Source organism: Panthera uncia, chromosome D2 (assembly GCF_023721935.1).
Source record: "Panthera uncia isolate 11264 chromosome D2, Puncia_PCG_1.0, whole genome shotgun sequence".
NCBI lineage: Eukaryota > Metazoa > Chordata > Mammalia > Carnivora > Felidae > Panthera > Panthera uncia.
In genome coordinates this window covers 77,097,506-77,119,749 of record NC_064818.1, presented here as the reverse complement: position 1 = coordinate 77,119,749, position 22,244 = coordinate 77,097,506, and the positions used below count along the sequence as shown (strand labels likewise).

At 51.5% G+C, this 22,244-nt stretch overlaps 1 protein-coding gene across 1 annotated transcript in view; it reads left to right on the top strand.

The window, feature by feature from the left end:
• The first annotated feature begins 206 nt into the window (after positions 1-206).
• The window catches only part of CPXM2 (carboxypeptidase X, M14 family member 2), a 139,938-nt gene continuing 117,900 nt past the window's right edge, over positions 207-22,244 (top strand). Inside the window, exons 1-2 of the mRNA XM_049646565.1 lie at positions 207-292; positions 10,086-10,184. Coding sequence (XP_049502522.1) covers positions 10,143-10,184 — 42 coding nt within the window. The 5' untranslated portion in view covers positions 207-292; positions 10,086-10,142. The remainder of the gene's footprint in view (positions 293-10,085; positions 10,185-22,244) is intronic.

The window sequence follows — 22,244 nt, the reverse complement described above, 5'->3', positions numbered from 1 at the left end:
GCCGCCGCGCTGGCGCTGGCCCTCGCGCTCCTGGCGGTGGCCCTGGCCCGGGTGGGCGCCCAGGGCGCAGCCCTCCAGGCCCCGGACTACTACGTGCAGGAGACCTGGAGCCGGGAGCCCTACTACGCGCGCCCGGAGCCCGAGCCCGAGCCCTTCTCGCCGCCGCTGCCCGCGGGGACCGGGAACGGGGAGCGGGAGCCGCGCCCGCCCGAGTCCAGGCCGCCCAAGACGGCGACCAAGCCCAAGAAAGCTCCCAAGAGGGAGAAGCTGGCTCCCGAGGCGCCGCCGCCAGGTAAGTGACTTTGTGCGCTGGGCGGCCCGAGGGGGCGCCCGTGGCCGCGCGCCTCTCCCAGCGGTGGCCCTCTGGTGCGAGGGGACAGCCGGCCTCCAGGCCCGTGTGTCTGGGGCGCGACCCACCCGTCGCTGCCCCCGCCTCGCTGGGGGACTGCCCTGCGCCTCCCGCCGGCCGCCCCGAGCTCCCGGGCGCCTCAACCGGCTGGCGCTCCCCTCGCAGGTCCAGGTGCGCCCAGTGGGGAAGCTGCCTGGGGAGCTGGTGGCCCCGGTTGGAAACTGGCCGAGCAAAGGCTCTTTCTGCCGGGCACCCTTCCTTCTCTGTCTACTTTTTTCAGTCTTCCTCCAGGGCGTGTTCTGGGGAGTGAATTTACGATTTGGCGACGTGAAGGGCTGGCTTGCTTTGGCACAACGGCCTTCTGGGAGAAAGCTCAGCAGTGGGCCTTTACCCAGCCACTGTCCCCTCTCAGCGCCCTCCCTGGGTCCCGTGAATCCCCTGCCCAGTTGGGGCAGGACGGCAGAGCCTCTGCTGGGGAGGCTCCTGTGCCCGCGGAGAGGTTGGGCTGCAGATGGCGGGAAAGCCTAGGGGCGCCTGGCAGCCTGCGGGCCAGCCTTCCATCCATCCGCCTCTGCCAGCCCTGTCTTGGCAAATGACTTCCATGCGGTTTCACTCCTTGTGAAGGCGGGGGGGGGGGGGGGGTCGACTTTCTCTTAATTGTTCCAAACGTTCTTTGCTTCAACCGCAGAGGGCCGTGGTCTTAGTATTTCAGGACTGGGGAGTGAGCAGGCTTGTAGCCAAATTCCCTGGCCTCGTCATGGCCTTCCTTGAAAGGAGATGCACGCCGGTGGCACCCTCACACAGCTCCTGGCATGGAAGGAATTGCTTTTGCTTGGCTAAAGGCTTCAGAAAGTCAGCAGGAGGTGACAGGAAACGGGAGGGGGTGGGGACACCGAACTCTGAAATGTGTGGGCCCATCTCAGCAGCCCCTCTGCACATGTACAGGGTTGAGGGTTGGGCCCTGCCATGCCTCAGCGTGTGAACAGACTGTGTGAATGGGCAGGCGGTGCTGTGAGTTGTGTAACCCTGAAACAGAACCATCCAGAAATTCCAATATCTGCTGGGGAATTAGGAGAGTTAAGATGCATAAAACCACAGTGGTTTGATAACAGCAGTAGGAGGAGACACACACATTTGTAGACCATCTGCTGTGCCTCCGTGAGGAGCTTTGTGTATAGCGGTGTCATCTAATTCTTTCAGTGGCTGTGGGGGGTGGGTATTCTTTTTATGTGACAGGTGAGGAACCCGAGGCACTGACCGTTTTAGGAAGCTGGCGTCGCTGGTTGGCTTGGGAGATTTGAAAGCCCTTCTCCTGTGCCTTTGGACCCAAGGCCTTTTGGCTTTGGTAGTTTGGATCAGATTTGCAGGTGCTTTTGGTTTTTAGTACCTGCCGTGGGATTAGCGCAGGGCTGGGCACGGTGGGCGGGAGACACGTATGTTGGGTTCTGGGACTCACTGCGGGGAGGGCAGGGGAATGTAAGAGAAGCCCCGGACGGACTCTGAGGACCACACTTCATACCCGGGTCTGGGGCTCGGCACTCAGCTTCCTGACTCTTGGTGTCCTCATCCACAGAGGAAGCCCGAACCTGCCACCTCTCTTGGCTCGGTCAGTTGGTTTAAAAGCTGTTCAACAGAACCTTCCAGTGTGTCAGCGGATGGCTGTGCTAGTCCGTCTGTGAGTTGTTCGTTCATTCCTCGGGTGGTTACCAAGGACCTGTTTGACACCAAGTGTTAAATAAGGTCCGGTGGGTAGAGAGCGCGGGTCACATCCCCTGCCCCTGTAGACAGCGCGGAAGTTGGGGGGGGGGGGGCTTTGAAAAAGTCATCACAGCTGTGCTGAGGGCTGGATCGCTGACCCCCAAACTGGAAAAAGGTCCTTGGAAATTCCAGACACCCCACTTCGGGGCTCCCTGGGAGAGCTGCCTCCCCCAGCCTGCCGTTCTTTGTCATGAGCTGGGTGAGCTTTTAAGAGCCCTCTCCCCCTCCCTCCCAGCAAGGACAAGCAAAGTGGGACCTTAACACCAACTTAAGACTCCGGGCCTCTTTTTTTTTTAACCCCCCGTTTTTGAGTGTTTGGCCGGTGGAACCCTCCACCCCTGGGCTCTAAGTGGAGGAGACAGGTTTAAGAATGACTCCACCAGGGGAGTCCATGGTGGTTGTGTGCAGTCACACTGTGTTGGGAAAGTGGTTTTCCCCCACTGTAAGTGGCCGTTCGGTGTCTGTGCCACTCGTGGTGCAACGGAAGCATTCGTCCCTTCATTGGACTTTCTCACAAGCGGGTGGTCATTATGCCGTCGGGAGGCATTTGCGGAGGAAGGAACGTTGTGTCGCAGCCTGGGGTGTGGAATGTGAACGTCCCGACGTGGCTTCACGGGGTAGATGGTGCACGATGCACACACCAGGCTCCGGAGGCCTGGTGGGGGAGTGAGGGGCTAGATTTAGAGGGCAGGAAGGTGGTAAACGTGTATGTGACTAATGTAAACGTTGATCATGTGCTTTGTCTTTACAGATGGCACCTCTTTTTCAGACCGCCCTGTCTTGCGTAAAGGTCGGGCTCGAGGGAAGTGGAAGGCAGGGGAGGGGTTCTGTGTGGCAGGCTCCAGAGGGAGTCTTGTCTTAATCCCAGAGGAGGGTTTGCTTAAGGAACCGGGGATTTTGGGGACTTGATCTTGGCGTGAATTCGGCCCTGAGCCGTGGCTGTTCTGTCACGCCACCACCGAAATGTGCGACGGAAGTCACACGTTGCCGTTCTCCCGGAGGTGGCTCGGACAGCTGAATCCTTTGGTTAATTGAGCCCGTCGCGTTCTTTCCACGAGTGGCTGAGGGATTCCCAGGAAAGTAGAGCCCTGATGTACTGAGCGTTGTGGGATCTTTTTTAAGGTTTCATTTAAAAATAATTACAGGCTCACAGGCAATTGTAAAAATAGCATGGGGAGGGCCTGCGTAACCCGATGATAACGTTTTGTAGAACTGTAGTACAGGATTTCCCTGCCTTGGCAGTATTGAGGTTCTGTGCCGGTCGTATATGTTGTGGGGGTAGGATGGGGGGACTGTCCTGGGCGTTGTAGGCTGCAGTAGCCTCCCTGGCCTCAACCAGCGGCACCCTCCCCTTAGTTGTGACAGCCAGAAATGTCTCTAAACATTGCCAGATGTCCCGAGTGGGTTAGGATCGCCGCTCTATGCAGGGTCAAAGCTGTAAAGGGACATCGGCACAATACTATTCACTGTTTTACATACTTCACATTTGCGTGTGCGTGTGCGTGTGTGTGTGTGTTGTTTTCTGTGATTTTATCATTGGTACGGGTTCCTGCAGCCGCTCTTACCATCAGGATACAGACCCGAGGGCTTCTTTTTTTGAGGTCGAGTGGGACTCACGATGGCGCAGTTTCTGAGGTCCTCGTGGCGAACATCGGTTAATCCCAGAATTCTAGAACTTGGAGGAAACCGCGTGGTCGTGCGTGTGAATTCTTGTTCGCCGCAAGAGTCCTATGCTGGGCTGCCCGGTGTCCGCTCACGCTCTTCCACCGATGGGCTCTTCCTACCTCGTCCATTGGATGAATGGTACTGACTGCTAGAGTGTTCTTTCTCGTAGGGACCTACCCACCTCTTTCTAATTCCATTTATTCGGCTGTTACGAGCCACATTCAATAGTTTCTAGGTCCCTGCGGTTGGAATGCTTTGGGGTCCAGAGATGGAGGTCTAGGTGCCCAGTTTCCACGATCCCAGCACGAGGGGCGCCATAGGGGACCACGTTTTAGGCACGTGTGTGGATTTGGGACATCCTTACCTTGCACGTCATCTCCAAAGGGTTTGTGGCTATACTTTTTGTAGAAGATAAAATGGGACAGAAAAGCAAACCATAGGGGCGCCTGGGTGGCTCAGTCGGTGAAGCGTCCGACTTCGGCTCAGGTCATGATCTCGCAGTTTGTGAGTTCGAGCCCCGCGTCGGGCCCTGTGCTGACAGCTCAGAGCCTGGAGCCCGCTTCCGATTCTGTGTCTCCCTCTCCCTCTGCCCCTCCCCTGCTCACGACCGGTGTCTCTCTGTCTCTCAATGATAGAGAAACATTAACAAAAAATTAGAAAGGTCAACCGTCGTTCACAGACGTCACTCACCTTTTCCCTCCCCAGTGGTAGTGAGAAACAAACAGGCTGATACACCAGACACTAAATAGAAGATGTTGTTTCTTCCCCCTCCCAGGCCTTGGGTTCCTTTCGGGCTTCTGCTTGTGGGCCTGTTTGTTGCTTTCTTCCGGGACTGGCGAGAAGGCGCCGCTGTTTTCGGTGTGGGCACCCGCCGCCCTGGCCCACGGTCCCGAGCCTGTGGAATTTGCAGAGCGGGCCGCGAGCCACGTTCGTTTGTGTGTCTGTGCCCGGAATCAGCGAGTTTGTGTTCCGCGCTGGGTTGTGCCCCCGTCGCGGGGGCGGGGGGTGGGGGGCGGAAATAACCAAAGACTCGTTATTTGAGCATATGTGGTGGTAAACAAAGCCCCTTCTGTTGTGTGCTGCAAGCCAGTTGTTGGAAGGGGCCTCGCTTCGGAGGTTTGCCTCGTCTCCCTTCAGCGCGTCTTGCTGTGTTCGGCCTTCGGCCGGACACGTCGTCTCTTGGGCAGAGCTGGAGCGTGGGGATCGGGAGAACGTGTCAGCACGTCACTGTGTATTTTAAAAGCAATCACGGGGCCATCAGCACGCATGAACGCGTAGCAAGAGCTCTTTACGTCAGGGTGTTAAACACTCACTCGAAGGGTGACATCCGAAGCATTTGTCCAGATAAGCTCCCTATAAAATTCTGAGGGAAAGGATGCTTTATAAAGAAGGCCGTTTGATGTGCCCCAGCAAGCAGCTTTCTAAGACACCGCCTCTCTTTCCAGAATGCTTTCCAAAGTCAACTCGTCATGCTGGCAAGCCCCCAGCCTGTGCCCGTGCTTCCAGAAGCCAGGGTCTGTGCGTGGGTGACGAAGGGGAGACACTCCCATGTTAGGGGGAGGCTGGGTGAGATGCCACGGTTCTTAAAAAATAGCCCTTGTGTTCCCTGTGCACCTCAAGGGTCCAAGGCTGCCGGATCTCATGGCAGATGGTGCCTTCAGTGCTGGGAAAGGACAGCCAGGGCCTCTGAGGCTGGGTGTTGAGGTGAGGATGTCCTCTGGATGTCCCCACCGGGGCCGGGGAGCCTGGGCTCTCAGGCTTGGCATCTCCAGCAATGACTCTGCCCTCTGTGGCTTTTTGAGGTCCCTGCTACCCTAGTGCCACTCTGGGATCACGAAACCCATGAAATTAGGGTGTCTTTGGATGGCTGGTGCCCAGAACTGATTGGCACCTGGTTGGCTCCTCATCCAGGCATCACGGAATGGTCGGAGGGGCACAGAACACCTCCGGAATGTTGACTGAGGACTCCAGTGTCACAGATTTGTTTGGAATTCTCGATCACGCGAAGGCACGTGTGGGTTGTTTGGCAGTTCACAATTCAGAGAGGGCCGGGATCGAAATCTGGTTCGGCCACTCAGGGGCACATGTGGCTTCTCCAAGCCTCGGATTCCTCACTGTGACTCAGGACTCAGGATGCTTCCAGAGGTGTGGCGGGTCAACCTCCAGCCTCCCGGCCCTCGGAGACTCGGTATGGGGGCCCCTCCTACCCGGTCCCCCAGAGTCCCCAGCCAGGCTGAGTCCCGGTGGGTCTCGCTCAGTAACGCAGCCTAGGTTTATTGGTATTTCCTTCTCTGCGTCTTTCTTCCCTTGAACTCCATGCAGTCACCTCCCAGGTATACTTCTGCACCCAAGGCTGCGTCTCGGGCTGTTTCCAGATGGCACCCAGCCGAGACAGGCAAGTGCCAGCGGTGGCCTGCCCAGCGCCCGGCACATCCCCATCTGTTGCTTTTCCGCTGGTGGATCCTTCGAAGCAAAGGGCTTCTTATGTGGTTGCAAGTCAGGAAGGTGTCTGCCCCTGTGTAGATGTCGGGAGCGGCTGGCCCTCACGCCCCTGAGGCCCTGCTGGGGACCAAGCCTGCACGAGAGGCTGGCCCAGAGGAGGGGAGGGTGGCCTGCTAGTTTCCCAGGGAATACCCAGCAGAGCGGGGAGGGGAGAGCTTTTGACTGATTGGTTGGCTGGTTGATTTGGGTCTAGCCCTGGTGAAAAGTACTTAGAGAGCTGTGCTAAGTGCCTCCCAGCTCCACCCCAGACCTTCAAGGTCCCCGATTCAAGGAGGCAGGTGTCTCATTCAACCACTCAGCCTGCCTTTCGGGATCTACTCGGTCCTCGGATTCCTGTCTCTACCAGGAGCTTGACTTTCTCAGAACTGGAGGAGACACAGGCTAATTCCCTCCCCACGCCATGGCCCTAGGCCCGCGAACACCCGCACACACGTTCACCTGCCGTGTCTTCCCGGCTGCCACGCGTGAGGGTTCTCTGCGGACGTGCGTGGTTGTGGAACCGTAATTACTGTCTGTCCTGAGCATCTGCATTTTGGGGGAGCTCCCGAGAACCCGTTGTGCGTTTGGGCGAGGCCCTTTCCTCTCACGTGGGTTCCTTAGCCAGAGGCAGGAGAGGAGCTTAGGGCCCCCGGGCTGAATCCTTCACCAGAGAGAGCACAGACCCCCTTGGGCTGGAATTTCCTGGGGAGAATGCAAAATATGCAGCAAAGAATTTTTTTTCAGTTTCTGGAAGGCGGGGAGGGGGGGCTTGCGACTGGAAGCTCCTTGTATATAGAGTGGGGAAAAAATAGTTTCCTATCAACCAAGAAGCATGATGTTTATCACCATAGACCAGAATAGAACATGTGGCCCTCGTCCGCACTTCATTTTGCTACTTTTAAGGAATTCGCTTTTGTCACGCAGCCCAGATGGAGTTGTTGATTTTCTCTGCGCATTATTCCGCTGTCCTTTCATCTGCCTTCTGTGCCGACCGCGTGCCGTCTTTCTTGCTGGAAGCGAGGAAGGGGACTGGGAAGGGCCTCGCCTTGGAGCCCGCCTCCGGCTCTCCCGCCTCCTGGCTCTGTCAGTGACCGTGGGTGGGTCTCCTCTCTCCCGCTTCTGTGCCTCAGTGTCCCCGTCTGTAATTCACGGTCAGCTTCCTGCCCTCTCTGGGTCCTCGCCCACACCCGGTGTGGCGATCCACGTGGAAGTGCCTCCCAGGTTGTGACTCACGCTCCACGTGTGAGCGGTTACCCTTTAGCGGCTGGGGTGGCGCTTCGTGACGAGTGGGGCTGGGGGGCTGGGGGGTGGCGTCGGTGACGGAGAGAGAGACGCTGTCTTTTATTTGGTGGTTGCGGCAGGCCAGGCACTGCCCTGAACGCTTGACGTACGTTGTTTGTCTCCTCCCCTAAGTTCCACTGAGACAGGTGCCGTGTCTCCTTGTGTTGTCGATGAGGGCACGGAGCCTAGAGAGTGAGGTGGGTCACCGTGGGGCAGGGCAGCGGCAGAACCCGGCTGCCCGGGGCTGGGGCCGGAGCCGTAGGCCTACGATAGGCTGGAACTCTGTCACCGGATAACCAGAGGAGGTGACAGGGCTTCTGTGATCTATGCCCCTTTGCCACCTCCTCGGGGATTGTGTTCCCCACATGTCGGTCCCCCCTGGGGAGTTCAACTCTCAGGGCTTTGACATCTGCCCCGCGCCTGGGCCCCCGGTGGCTCCCCTGAGCTGCGTGGGCACGTTTGTGTCATGGGCGTCGATGCGGCACATGGGAGGTGAGGCTGGGGGCGTCACCGGGCCCCACTCTTTGACGCTTGCTCCCATGGTGGCACGGAGGCTCCACAGAGGTTGTCCTGGGAGAGAGAAGGCTTGCAACCAGTGGCCGACTTCGGGGGAGGGTTGGGATGGAACATTCTTTTCCAGAACTTTGGCTTTTCCCTCACATATTTTGTAAAACTTTTTCGTCCTTAATATCCTATCTTTCTGCCCAATAAGACTCCACACTCGTAAAAGTGATGGCACCGGTTTTTGTGAACAACCAAGATCTTTACGGACCCCTGGTCAGGCCCTTCAGAGGGGGCCATCTTTGGAGGTCACTGGCCGTGACATTCCTCCCCACAGAAGAGGGCAGATGCTGAGGTGACATCAGGCTGATGTCAGATGCTCGTAGGTTCTCTGGCTCAGCTCTCTTCTGAACATTTTGGCTCTTTGGCTTTCTTGACCTGAGGGGGCACTTTCATGGAAAATGAAAGATACTCCCAGCAGGCATCACTCCAGAATACGATGGAGAGAGCATCAGCTTTGGCTGGACCCAGTGTGCCCTTTGAATTTTTTGAAGACTTAAGGTTTTCTTGATGAGTATCTTTTTTTTTGGGGGGGGGGTGGTGGTGACTGTAGAACGGTCTGAAATGATTCATTAATTGGCACAAAGTCCACTAGATGTTTTTGGTATTTTTCAACTTGCTTTTTAAAGTCCAAATAAACGTCCTTCTCCGCAGACCTGCCCTTCCTCTTGTTCTCGTCTGTTTGTCATTTAGTGACTCATTAGCTTGTTCATTCATTCATTCATCACAGCTTATTACGTACCAGACTCCAGAGATACGGCAGTAAACAGAACGAGACACAGTCCCTGCCCTCATGAACAGACTGACATATGTTACACGCATGTGATGATGCTTCACAGCACAGGTAGTGGGGGCTCCGGGACCCCGCCCGGGCCCTCTTTTCCTGTAGGTACACCCGTATCCCAGCTGCTGGGGTCTTGGCTGTGATGGCTCATAGCTGATCCCTTCTCCAGAATATAGGTGGGAAATGTACATCTGTCACTCTTTAGTTGGTTGATGTGTGGCCAAGCTAACCAACTGCAGAAGAGGTGGCTTCTTGTCTCAAGGTGGGGACAATGCTCTGTGTGTCGTTCCTGCTCCAGAGCTGCCCGTGGGATCAGGCTGAATCCGCCTCTGGCTGAGAGAGAATTCAGCCTTACTCAGCTCCTTCCTCTGCCCTGTCCTTCTTCTCCCTCCCCTTTCCCTTTAGAACCCCGCCCCCTTCCCCCCTAGCCACCCCCGGTGATATATCATGTGTAACTGAACCCCTGCATCAGGCTCCACTTAGAGGCAACTCTACCTAAGAAAGGTGTTATCAGAGCCCATCCGAGGAGACATTGATTTAGCTGGGGAGTTCGGGAAAGCCAAAAGAGGAGGTGCCAAAGCTGAGATGTGCAAGATTAGCAGGAGTTAATTAGAGAACAATGCAAGGAGGAGGACCAGCGCGTGAACTTAAGGCTGAAAGGAGGCTGGTATTTCAGGAGCAGAGAGAGGGAGTACAGCATGACAGAAGCTGGGGGGAATGAGCAGATAGGCTTCCTAGAGTCTGGTAAGGAGTCTTTCCAATTGGTGGGGGCATCATCACTCCCATTCCCCCAGCCAGGGCCTTGGAGAGAACTGGTAGGAGGAACCCAACCTGGTGGGAAATCCTAGCGCTGTGGTCAGAAGTCCGGAGTTCCCAGCTCCGTTTTATCAATTAGGTGTGGTGTCACCATCTGGGCCCCCCACGAGGGTCAAAGTCCTGCCGTAGGGTATTTTGCAGTTTTCGAATAGGGACGGCCTGCATGTATACACTGTTTTTATGGGGAGTGTTAATTTCCCTGGGTGTTCGCAGCGACCCACTTCATCTCCTGTGACCACAAGCCCCTCAGCGTCCAGGGTGCCAACAGTGGGGACAGGGGAGGCAGAGGGTGGGGGCGCTACTCTGCCGACGATGGTTGAATTCTCACCATCCTGGGAGGACTCTGACATGTGTGGAAGTAAAGGCATTTCTCTCTCTCCTTCTTTTTAGGTAAAAATAGCAGCAGAAAAGGCGTGAGAACCAAGAGCTCTGAGAAGGCTGCCAGTGATGATCACAGCGTCCCCGTGGCCCGTGACGAAGTCAGAGAGGGTGAGGGAGGCCCTGTGGAGAGCCTCCACCGGCCCAGGGCGGGCAGAGTCCCTTGGAACAGCTGCCAGCTGCAGATTCCCCTGGGGCTGCCTGGGGCTGCCTGCTGTCTGCGGGCCTCTCTGGCCTCTGCGGCCTCTCTTTTACCATTATCGAATGGGGGAGGAGGGAAACATTCAGAGCCACTCTCTCTCCTGCAGGGCGCAGAAACTCACAGCCGCATTTTCCCCACTGACTCAACAGAAGTCGTTGCAGAATCTCTGCAGGGTGGGTTGCCTTGTCCGCCCCCGCCCTTTGCCGCCTGGCATGGCAGCCTCATTTCCTTTCTGGTGGGGCCTCATAGCTGCCCGTGTACATTGTGTGTACGTTTCTTATCTCCCAGCCAGACCCAGGGGCCTCTGGAGTCAGAGAGAGAGTCTTGTATTTACAAACACATGATGCTAGTCTTGGGGTCCTACTCCATTGTAAAAATACTGGTCTTTTAATTACTTACCTTAGGATGGCCGAAGACATCGGTGCTAGACTCCTGGGTCAAGTCTGGCCCACTAGCGCTGGCTGTTACCGTGATCGACTGTGACCATCACTGTTACTCTATCTCTATTACGCTAAGCTCTGGTATCTAGGATTGCACTTCTCCTAATATTAATAGCAACCATTTCTTAAACATTTCAACTTTCAGTAGCTTAAGGCCAGGCACTGGGCCTCGTGTGCATTATCTCTCAGTGTCTCTCTGCATGTGGTGGATATTACCGGTATCGTCATTATCATTATCCATATATTTTTAAATTTTTAATGTTTTTATTTATTTTTTTGAGAGAGAGAGAGAGGGAGACAGAGCACGAGCAGGGGGAGGGGCAGAGAGAGAGAGAGGGAGACCCAGAATCCAGAGCAGCTCCAGGCTCCGAGCTGTCAGCACAGAGCCCGATGCGGGGCTCGAACTCACGGACCGTGAGATCGTGACCTGAGCCGAAGTCGGACACTCAGCTGACTGAACCACCCGGGCACCCTGTACCATTATCCATATTTTATGGATAAGGAGAATGAGACTTGGTAGTATGTGTCATTTGCTTGTGGTTATGCAGCCTGTAAGTGGCAAAACGGGGATTGGAACCCAAGATTTTGAGTCTAGACTTTCTGCTTAGCGCAGCCGCTTAAGTAAACACAATGTTTCACAACTTTGCCTGTAAGGAGGCAGGATCTGTTTTCAGCTGCTCTGTGAGCCCATCCACGTGTAATAGAGTCGGTTGTCATGAAGGGAGCTGCAGATTCCCTTAGGCGTAATGTCATGGTTTGGGGCTGTGTTTCTAACCAAAAACTTACCGTCTAAGAAATCATAGGTATGACCAACAGTGCCTCCTAAAATAAAAAAGGAAATTCAACAAACTTCTGTAATCACTTAACAAGTAGGAATTCTCTCCCATTTTAAAGCAGACAGGCACGCACTGTTGCCATCGCCATCAGTCTGTGGTAGGGTCCCCTCCCTAAGGAGAGAAAAAAAAGGGAGAAAAGAAAAACACACACACACACACACAAAAAACCCGTGAAGGTAGCCTGACTATGCGCCTACGTGACAAGATCCCTCATGACCTTGTAAACATGAGATCACTTGATCAGACTGCATGTTTGTGTGTTACCATAAATGGGAGGCAAAGAAATAGAAAATGTATAAAGAAACTACTCTACGTGGCGTGCGGGGCTCAGTTCTTCGGGCACGAACCCAACTGAGCGGTGCCGGCACGAATAAAGTTGCTTCCTGGAAAGAGAAGCCTCAGGGTCACGACTCCGTGTGGGAATCCGGCCACGTATCAGGAAGGTGAGCTGAGGACGTGTGATGTGGGGCTGTGTCTCTGCTTCTTCCCCCTGGTGGACCCCGTGACCTTGGGGGTCGCAGTGAAATGGGCGGTAATCGGACGCCCACCTCGGGCGGGCCTTGGGCACGACTTTTGTCCCTGTGTCCCAGCAGGCTGATCAAAACGCCAGCTGTCCCTTCAGGATCACAGGGTTGGTCAACGCCTCCCAGGACTGGGTTCTTGCTGCCCTCAGACGCGGGCCGCAGAGGCCTTTACTGTTTTGTTCATTTTTGAGTACTTTAAACATTAGAAAAAATATTTTGTCTAGATCTTTTTTTTTTTTTTTCCTTTTCTTTTAGCTTTGGCACGGGGGTTGGTTCAAATTGTTTTAGTTGTTCATTCCCAGGACTGGAAGTTATTAAAATTTGGGGAGGCATTTGCAGGAAGATTTTTCAAGGCCCATTTCTTTACACGTGTGTGTACGTGCGTGCACACACGCGCACGTGTGCTCTAGCCCACTCAGAGTTGTGTCCCTGGCCTCGGCCTCAGAGCGCTGTCTGCGTGGGCTGGGGTCCCTGGTCTCCAGGACAGCCGGCACGGCTCTGATTCACTGAGTGCGCTGCAGGGGATTTCGGTGTGTGGGACTTCTTTACATCGCCCTCCTGTTAAAACAAAATCGAGGCTTTGGGGGTAACCCAGGGGGGCAGAAGAGCCGTGTGGGGGGGGGCCGTGATATGCAAATATAGGAGGGAGAGAGAAGACCTGGCCGTGGAGGTGGTGCACGGAGGCAGGTACCCCTGCAGTTAGGAACCCTGGCCTGGGGTCAGGCAGGAGCCCCCGGGGGAGGTGCTGGGCAGAACGGGGGGCCTCACATACGTAGCCGGGCACTCTCAGAACCCGGTGCCCAGCCTCCTCTCCGTCTCTCCCCAGATCTCGCTGGGCAGGTGGCAGGATGAAGGGGTCGGGTGGCAGGTGGACAGACGTCACCTGCATCGTGGCCGATGGAGATGTCACCCGCTTCATCTTCAAGGTGTGGGTGGTCCAGACATCAGCCCCATCTTGTTATGTGAGCGAGTGCCATCAAGGGCTTGTGTCAGATGCGGACTTCTCCCCTTGGTGACTCTGGCTTGGAGGACACGTGACTGAGGAGCACTGTCAGCTCGGGCAGGTTTCCAAAGCGCATCTTAGATACTGTCCTGAGATGGTCCATGCGGTTGGTTGCATCATTGGTCTAGTTCGTCAGCTCTCCTTGTGTCTGCCCCATTGTCATGTGACTTTTCCGTTCCCTTCACAGCAGGCGAGAGCCCCTTGCCTTTGGGCTGGTCTGTGTGCCTTGCCGGGTCCGGCAAGAATAGAATAAGGCGAATGCCAAGGTGCCAGTTCTGAGCTGAGGCCTTGAGACAGTTTACTTGTTTCTGTTTGCCTCTCATTTCTGATCTCTGCCTCCTTTTTTTTTTTTTTTTTTTTTTTATTTTTTTTTTTTTTTTTTTTTTTTACACTTTTTTTTTTTTTTTTTTAATTTATTTTTGGGACAGAGAGAGACAGAGCATGAACGGGGGAGGGGCAGAGAGAGAGGGAGACACAGAATCGGAAGCAGGCTCCAGGCTCCGAGCCATCAGCCCAGAGCCTGACGCGGGGCTCGAACTCACGGACCGCGAGATCGTGACCTGGCTGAAGTCGGACGCTTAACCGACTGCGCCACCCAGGCGCCCCTAATTTGCTTATTTTGAGAGAGAGCGAGCGCACAAGTGGGGGAAGGCAGAAAGGGAGAGAGAGAGAGAATCCCAAGCAGGCTCTGCACCATCAGCTCAGAGCCCCGTGCAAGGTTCACACCCACAAACTGCAAGATCATGACCTGAGCCAAAATCACGAGTCGGATGCTTAACTGACTGAGCCGCCCCCCCCCCCCAGGCGCCCCTGCCTCCTTTTTCACCCCAGCCAGACACGGGCTTGTTTCTTACATGTGTCGTGTGCTGAGAACATGGGTCATGTGTTTTCTCCCAAGAACTGGACAGGCGTCTGAGTTGGTAACGGAGAGGGCATCTTGGGATCAGGCTTTACCCTCACTGGCTGTGCGACTCTGGGCAAGGCCCTAACTTCTCTGTGACTCAGTTTCCTCCTCTGCAGAGTGGGGAGGACATCCCTTTATGGGGCTACGTGACCGTGAAATAGCGTCCGAAGGATGCTGCACGCAGAGCACACGGCAAGCCCTCGGCGAGCATTAGCGATGGCTTTTATTTGCTATCTGGGATTTGTTTTGTGCGTGTGTCTCAGTTACAGGAGTTGGCAGACGTTTTTAAAGGATCAGACCGTAAATATGTGGTTTGTTGGCCAAGAGGCAAAATTGAGGACATTATGTACTTAAATAACCATTTAAAATGTAACCATTAAAAACTACAAAACTATTCTTATCTCTTGGGCCCTACAAACACAGGTGGTGGCCTGGATTTGGCCATCACATGGGCTGAGGCTTGCCAACCCCTGCCTTCGAACTTCAGTTTTCTCGCAAATGCTGCCTCCAGGAAGCCTGCCCTGATCACCTCTCTTTCATTTTCCTAGACCTCCTCCTCAGGGTCCAGTCCCCTCCTCTGTCACATCCTAGTGACTCCTACGGGCAGCCCTTCTCTTCTGTGAGGATATGAGTCTCAAGATCTCGGGATCCTCTGTTTCTTCTCAGGATACACCCAGTGCTCGACATGAATGGCGGACTCGTTTACTGAGCCCCTGCCCCGTGCTGGAACTAGCGTTCTGGGCTACAGAACGCGTATTCTGTGTGTGTTCAAGTGGATTCTTCGTGACCCAGGACAGCGGAGCCAGCCTCCGTAGGAAGTGTTCTTTGATCTGTTGGAAAGGAACGTGATTTCCCGCCATCGTGGGTGTAGAATGGGTTTCCCCAAGGGATGCATGTCGGTGAATGGGAGCTTCCTTATGCCTGGGCTGGGTGAGATTTGAGGCTTTAAGCAGGTACCCTGCTTGGGGATTGACCTACTCTGTGTGTGTGTGTGTGTGTGTGTGTGTGTGTGTGTGTGATACATGAGAGTGTTTCACTGCTGTGGGCAGTTTGGTTTTTCATCCAAGCCCTTGTTGGGAGCCTTTCCCTACTGTTGTGTGGTCAGACGCTCCCTGGGGCTCAGCTCTGGTCTCCCCTAGACATCTGGCAGAGCTGTTAAGGGCAGGGGAGTGACTCTGAGACTCCCGATTCTGGAAGAGGTGCGGCTGATGTGGTCCCGGCAGTGATAACGCGGTCACGTCTGTATTTCAGACCCCTTGGAAGCGAGGGGGGGCGGCCAGGGGCCAGGATTGGGATGGGGTCGCACCCCTCTCGGACATACCTTGCTCGGGAAACATGATGAATGTGGGCATCTGGGACACCTCCACACTTTCCTAGCCCCCCACTTTCAACTCCGTCTCAAACTTGCCTAGAAAGTTATTTCAGTCTCTTGCGGCACCTGGGTGGCTTAGTCGGTTAAACGTCCGACTCTTGGTTTCAGCTCAGGTCCTGATCTCACGGTACATGGGATCGAGCCCCGCATCGGGCTCTGGACTCACAGAGCGGAACCTGCTTGGAATTCTCTCTCTCTCCCTCTCTCTCTCTGCCTCTCCCTCACTTATGCTCTCTCTCTGTCTCTTAAAAATAAGTAAACTTAAAAAAGAAGAAAGTTATTCTTCAGTCTCTGAAGTGAAACATGTCTTGTAAGGATTTCCCAGCCTTCCTTTGCAACGTGAGAGATTTATTTTGTTCTCCCAGTGGTTTTGTGGCAGGGCCTTCCCCGGGTTGGGTTAGGGGTCCTGGGCTCACCGTTGCCCACGGTACGCTGTGAGCTGAGTGTCTGTTAATGCCCTGTGGGCCATGGTGAGCCTGGGGCCACAGGCTGCAGAGGCCTCGGTTTGGAACCAAGGCCACAGTGGACTTGCCAGCAGAGAAATTCCTTCCAGACGAGGGGTCGGGGGACGGGGCTCTGATGTGGTCGGGAGCACCATGGGCTCCGCTCACTTTCTGTCACCCAGCTGACCCCGGGTACGGTTCTGGGCCACCAAGGTCACACTAGTGACCTTGCCGAGGAGACACTGTAGCTCCTTTGAGCCCGTGCAGCGGAGGCCAGCCCACATCTCGGGATTTTGCTCGCATGACCTTTCTGCCTGTCTTCTTCCCATCCTGCCGCTGCTTCTGTGATGAGACCCTCCTCTGTAATTCTGCTCCGCTGGCTCTGGGATGGGCTTAGCAGAAAACCGAATTTGCCACGTCACCCCCTGAAACTTAGGAAGAGACACAGAAATTTAATTCCACGTAACGTGCAAGTTGTTCTAGAACAGATTTCTTTCCTGGCCTGTGAAACGTGTCGACCACGCGAGTAGTGGACGCACCTTGCAGAAAATTTGAAAGATGTAGAAAACAAAGACGAGAATAAAACAAAACACAGTCTTATCTTCCAAAGACAACCGCAGTCAGCATTTGGAGTCTGTCTCTCCACTCTTGTCTGTGTGTGTGTGTGTGTGTGCGTGCGTGTGTGTGTGTGTGTGTGTGTGTGTGTGTGAATTTATAAAACCTCCTTATATGTGAAGGACAAGAGACCCTCCGTTTATATGTTGCAGTGTAGTTAAGAACTCAGGAACTGCACTGAGTCGAACTCAAAACCCAGTCCACTGTTTAGTAGCTGTGTGCTCTTGGATGTGTTATTTAACTTCTCTGTGCCTCAGTTTCCTCAGATACAAAATGGGGGTAATAATTGGACATCCCCATCGGATCGGGATAAGTGTCTAATAAGGTCACTTGAATAAAGCACTTGCAACAGTGGCTGACAAGTAGGTTCCAGTGAAAGAGCTTTGTATCAGTCATTGATGTGGGCCCTGAGGGCCCTTGCCACATGTTTTAAAGGCCTGGGCCAGGGCAGGAACATAGAACGATCTGTTCCTCGAACGTTTGAAAGAACGAGATAGTAAATTCCTTTGAACTAGGCGTTTTCCACTCAAGAAATTCTTTGATCAATCTGCTTCCTTTCATGGTTACTGATCTGTCAGAGTTTTTATTTTTGTAGTAATGTTGATAAGGTTTATTTTGAAGACATCAGTGCTCTATTGACGTATTTTCTTTTTGCAGCGTGTGTGCTTATGTTTTGTTAATTTGTCAGCTTATTTATTTTAGAGAGGTTTTAGATTTTAGATTTAGAAAAATGAAGGGAGACACAGAGAGTTCCTCTGTATCTCCACTCCTCTGCTTTCCTACCGTGATACATTTGTTGCAAGTGTTGGGAATATTGATACGTTCTTATTAACTGAAGCTCATAGGTTACATGAAGGCTTCCGGTTTTTGTCTTTGTCTTACATTCTCTGGGTTTTGGCAAATGTGTAACGACGCGTAGCTACCATTAGAGTACCATACAGAATGGTTTCACTGCCCTAAAACTCCCCGGTACCCCAGCGACTTATTTCTCTCCCCCTCCCCTGAACCCCTGGCAACCACTGATCTTTTGACTGTCTTCAGAGTTTTACCTTCTTCACAATGTCACCTAGTGGGAATCATAGAGCATTTGCTTTTCTCATTTCTTTCACTTAGTAATATGCATTTAAAGTTCCTCCCTGTCTTTTCAAGGCTTGATAGCTCATTTCTTTTTATCACCGAATAATATTCCATTGTCTGGCTGCACTACCCACAATGTACTCATCCATCGAAGGACGTTTTGGTTGCTTCCAAGTTTTGGCAATTATGAATAAAGCTGATATAAATATTCATGGGCAGGTTTTTTTGTGTGGCCATGTTTTCAACTCATTTGGGCAAATCCCAGGGAACACAATTACTGGATATTATGGGAAGAGTATTTTAAGTTTTATAAGGAATTTTGTCTCATTTATAGTACCCCCCCAACAACAACAAAAATTGGTGTTACTGTTTCTTTTTTTTTTTTTTGTCCTTTCAATATGCATTCTGAAATCTTAAAAAAATTTTTTTTAACGTTTGTTTATTTTTGAGAGGGGGGAGGGGCAGAGAGAGAAGGAGACGCAGAATCCGAAGCAGGCTCCGGGCGCCAACATGGGGCTCGAGCCCATGAACCACAAGATCATGACTTGAACCGAAGTCGGGTGTTCAACTGACTGAGCCACCCAGGCGCCCCTAACTTTCTTTCTTGCTTTCTTTTTTAAAATTTGTTTATTTTTGAGAGAGAGAGTGTGAGCGAGGGAGAGGCAGAGGCAGCGCCCTGGGTGCTGTAAGCCCAGAGCCCCATGTGGGGCTCAGTCCCACGAACCATGAGATCAGGACCTGAGCTGAAATCAAGAGTCAGACGCTTAACTGAAGGAGCCACGCAGATACCCCTGCATTCTGAAACCTTTACGAATTTGTTACCACATCACTGATGTGATTTTCTGCTGATAATATTTCACTCTTACTGCTTCATGCAGGATATTTCCTACTTTTATTTTTAGATAAAGCAGACATATAGAAAAACTACATATAATATGTATGTTCTTTTAACAGACATCTGTAAAGCTAATCCCTGTGTAACCATCACCTGAATCAAGAAGTAAGAGTCTTGTCAATCTTCCCTGTCACATCATTATCCCTTCCACTGTCGAGGTGACCTCTATTCCAGCTTTGACAGATTTTCCTCATAGTTTTACTGCTTATGTTTGTATCTCTGGATAAGGTAGTTTGGCCTAATTTTGAAATTCACATAAATGGAATCATACTGTGTGTACTCAGTCACACATATCTTGTAATTTTCTTTTTTTTTTTTAAATTTTTTTTCAACGTTTTTTTTATTTATTTTTGGGACAGAGAGAGACAGAGCATGAACGGGGGAGGGGCAGAGAGAGAGGGAGACACAGAATCGGAAACAGGCTCCAGGCTCCGAGCCATCAGCCCAGAGCCTGACGCGGGGCTCGAACTCACGGACCGCGAGATCGTGACCTGGCTGAAGTCGGACGCTTAACCGACTGCGCCACCCAGACGCCCCATATCTTGTAATTTTCTATCAAGGTTCTATATTTCTTCTGTTCCTTCATTCTGTCACTATATAGGATTCCATCATAGCACTACATGACAATTTTTTTATCCTATTTTAGTGCTGATGGATATTTGATTTATTTCCCGATTCTATATTTTATGACAAGTGCCACCATGAAAACTCTTGTACATGCATGGGCGTAGGTTTTCTTTCCATAATTCTTGAACCCGTGGGCGTAGGTTTCTCCAAGTATATATACACTTTGGAATAGCTGGGTTTAGCTTCCCTGTGGAACAAATGCTCAGTTGTTTCCCTCAGGGGGCATGCCATTCGGACTTCCTGGTCAACACTGTGTAAGCTCCAGACTTCACATTCCGAACAACTGTTGTATGATCAGACTTTCATATGTGGCCAATCTGGTGGGTGTATAATGATGATTCACTGTGATATCATCTACATTTCCTAATTATTAATGAGGTTCAGCATCTTTTCATGTACTTACTTGCCATTTGGATCTTTTTTTTTTTTTTTGGTGACATTTCTGTTCAGTTGTTTTCTTACAAATGTTTCCACTCTAAGTAGATTTTACGGTGTCGATGGCAAATGCGTTCTCTGTTTATGGCTTGCTTTTCATTCTTGTGGGGTCATAATGAACGAAAGTTCTTAATTGCAATGTAGTCAAATATGCCAATTTCTTTTCCTTTGGTTGCTACTATTTGTGACTTGTTTTAGAAATCCCTTCTTACTCCATAAGCATAAAGATATTTTATAGTGTCTTCTAAAGCTTCCTTTTCCCTTTTTGATTTTGCACAGTTAGGCCTTCAACCCCCTGGAATGGATTTTGTTTATGATATGAAGTTAGAATTCAGTTTTATTTTTTTCCTTGAAGTACGCAAGTGGGGTGATAATTGTTTGCCTGCTGTTTTGCAGTGTCTGTCGGGGATTAAGAGTCCATATATGTATGGTTTTGTTTTCGGGCTTGCTGTTCTTTATCATTAATTCATTTTTCTACCCATACATGAAATACCTTACTCTCTTAACTACTATAGCTTTATAACAAATCTTGATATCCAGTACAGCAGGACCTAGTTCTCCTTTAAAAGTTTTCGTTATGCTTGACTCCTTGTGTGCACATGTGCATGCATGTGTGTGAGTGCACACACACACATTTACACCACCTGGTCAGGTTCTTCAAATACCTTTCTGAAAACTTTGGGGATTTTGATGGCAGTTGCATTGATGTCATAAATCAATTGGGGAGAATTAACATATTGAAGACATTATGTCTTACAATCCATGAACATGGTATATCTCCCCTCTTGTTCAATCTTTTAAAATATCTCCCAATAAACAGATCTTGCCCATCTTTAAAAGATTTATTCTTTGATATTTGCTATTTTACGATGCTTTTAATTTCAGTTTTCTCACTCTTTCTCGCTAGCATACAGGAGGACAGTCAATGTTTTCTATGATTTATATCCAGGCGACATTGCTAAACTCTTATTCAAAACAACTATTTATGTATTTACTTGGATTGGGGTACAAAATCACAATATATGCTCAATAATGACAATTTTGTTTTTTCTTTCCATCTCTTACACTTTTTATTTATTTTTCTTGACTTCATCGGCAGAGATCCCTACTTAAAAATTATAGGTCTTTCCTTACAGGTTTTAATTCTGCCTTTGGGTTTGTAGTTTTCTTGATATTTGGCCTTAATTTAAATATTTTTTTTTTCTATACTTGGGATGAATAATTTCTGGGAAAATATTTTCCTGGTTATTACATGAAATCACTTTAAGAGGCACCTTACTTCTCAGAGTCTTTTGGGTGATATATCTCATGTTCTTTTGTGTGGAATTTTGTCCTTCGTAGACTGCCTATCAGTGTTTATTCTTTACTATCTTTTAACGAGGCAAAATGCAGCCAGATTTCCTCCACTGGGGGGCAGTTGCAGCCCTTTCTTAGGTCTATAGATGTTGACCCGGTCAGCACGCAAACCCCCAGTACAGTTTCCAAGCAGCCCTTCATCAGCTACATAATTTTGCTTCCCCGAGGCGCTGACTTCTTCCTGGCTGCAGTTCTTAGACACTTGGGTCTGATGGGACACATGGGAGAACTGTAATGACCTTCCTATGCTGTCATCAGTGTCCTTGTCTTGGTGCCACACTGTCATTCTGTGTGACAACTGTCCCTCCTTCCTGTCCTGTTGTTTTCTGCAAGTTTCTGAACCGAACAGTGTGGAAACTTGATGGCGGTTGGGGAGGAGAGGTGAGCACCTGGCCGCCTCAGCCACATCTGAGCTTTAGAGGTGGCGTCCAGTTTTCTCATTGCTGCAGACCCTGAACTTCAAAATAGAGGCATCAAGGGGGATGAAGGGTTTCCTGCCCCTCCTCTGGTTGTCTCCAGTTTTCCCCCAGCTGTCTCTGTCTGACTCAGCTGTGGGGAATATTCTCGCACATCTGGCACTAGGTTGAAGCATTGTTGAGAATTTTTCCTTTGGAGAGCCTTTGTAGGTTTTTAGGATGTGTTTCGGAGAGGTCGCAGAAATTTAAGCTAGAATTCCCTGAAGTCTGTGATGCTTCCGTACAACCGGTGAGTTTATGAGATACGTCAAATAACCCTGAACACGTTGCGAGAAAGTCTTTTTAAAGAGATCTTAAAAAGCAAACAGCTCTTTATTTTGAAATAATTACAGAGTCACAGGAAGTTGTGAACGAATGGGTGCCGTGCACCCTTCACTCTGCCTCCTTCGGTGCTGACATTTTGCATAATTGTGGCACAGTAACAACATTTACAGATCATATTCACATTCTACCCATTATACGTGTGTGTGTGTCTGTATGTGCACATAGTCCTGTGTCCTTGTACTGCATGTGCCGTTTCGTGGAAATACCACCAACACAGAGGTACTGGGCCGTCCCTTTATGGTGGCTCTTCCTCGTGCCATTGCTTCATAGCCACCACCCCCCTCAGCGTCCCTGACTCCTGGCAGCCTCTAAGCTGGTCTCCATCTTTATAGTCCTGTGTTTTCAAGAATGTTAGATGGATTAAATCATACGGTGTATAACTTTGAGACTGGCTCTTTTCTCTCAGCATAATTCTCTTTTCCTCTTTCTGAACTGGACAAGTAGACTTGGTTGGCATTCGTATGATGTCGCTGTCGGGAAAAACAGTCTTCTTCTCCTTCCCCTCCCCCTCCCCCTCCTCCCCCTCCCCCTCCTCCTCCCCTCCTCTCCCCCTTCTCCTCCCCCTCCTCCTTCTCCTCCTCCTCCTCTCCTCCTCCTCCCCCTCCTCCTCCCTTCCTCTCCCGCTTCTCCTCCTCCTCCTCC